At 42.0% G+C, this 755-nt stretch overlaps 1 protein-coding gene across 1 annotated transcript; it reads right to left on the bottom strand.

Annotated features, from left to right (window-relative positions):
- Nucleotides 1-70: 70 nt before the first annotated feature.
- Nucleotides 71-424, bottom strand: TRIADDRAFT_9933 (uncharacterized protein; the record flags this gene model as incomplete). The annotated part of the gene is made up of 1 exon (XM_002119008.1): nt 71-424. A coding segment is annotated over one exon (354 nt), but the record flags the coding sequence as incomplete, so codon positions are not given.
- Between the last annotated feature and the right edge of the window lie 331 nt (nt 425-755).

The following is a 755-nucleotide window of genomic DNA, read 5'->3' as shown; positions in this document are numbered from 1 at the left end:
TCTTCTTATCCTTGTCGTCGACCTGACTTAAAAGCGCCTCAAGGCGTCTTTTCGAAGCATGCGTGCATAAGATGTATTGTCGATCAAGCTTAATTAGTTGTAAGATCGGTTTCTTACTTATTCCATCCTTCAATCTCTTGAAGCTTGGTTGCATCTGTTCATCAAGCTTCACTATAGTAGGGCTTGCTTTCTTATTTAACTTCTCCGATGGCCTAGCCAATTGGGCAAAATTTGAAATAAATCGTCGGTAGTATCCCATTATCCCGAGGAACGCTCCAACCTCTATCTTAGTTTGTGGAGACGATATCTTCCGAATAGCCACAATATGTGTTTCCATCCGGGCCATCTTTCCTCCTTTGATTTCATAGCTGAGGTAGCTAACTCCTTTTCTCGCCAGTGGGCACTTATCCTTTTTACGCTTGAAACATGTAGCTCAAAATATTGGTAAACTTCTGACAGGTGCGGCACATGTTGGTCATTAGTTTCGCTGTAGATAAGAACATTATCAATATATGTCCAGGCAAAACTTTCTTATTAAGTCAGGACTTCATTCAGAAGTCGTAAGAATGTGGCACGAACACTATGTTATCCATACGGCTTTACGTTAAATTCGTATAGCCTGAACGGAGCCGTGAAGGCATTTATCGCCTTCGAGTTCTCTTTCAACGGGATCTGCGAAAACCCTTCGCCAGATCCAAGGTCGTGATATACTTAGCTATTCCTAAGAGCTCTAAAATTTCGTCTATCTCGGTGGA

This window comes from Trichoplax adhaerens, genomic scaffold (genome assembly GCF_000150275.1).
Source record: "Trichoplax adhaerens TRIADscaffold_3939 genomic scaffold, whole genome shotgun sequence".
NCBI lineage: Eukaryota > Metazoa > Placozoa > Uniplacotomia > Trichoplacea > Trichoplacidae > Trichoplax > Trichoplax adhaerens.
Note: the sequence above shows the minus strand (reverse complement) of the source record. Positions and strands in the feature narration are given on the sequence as shown.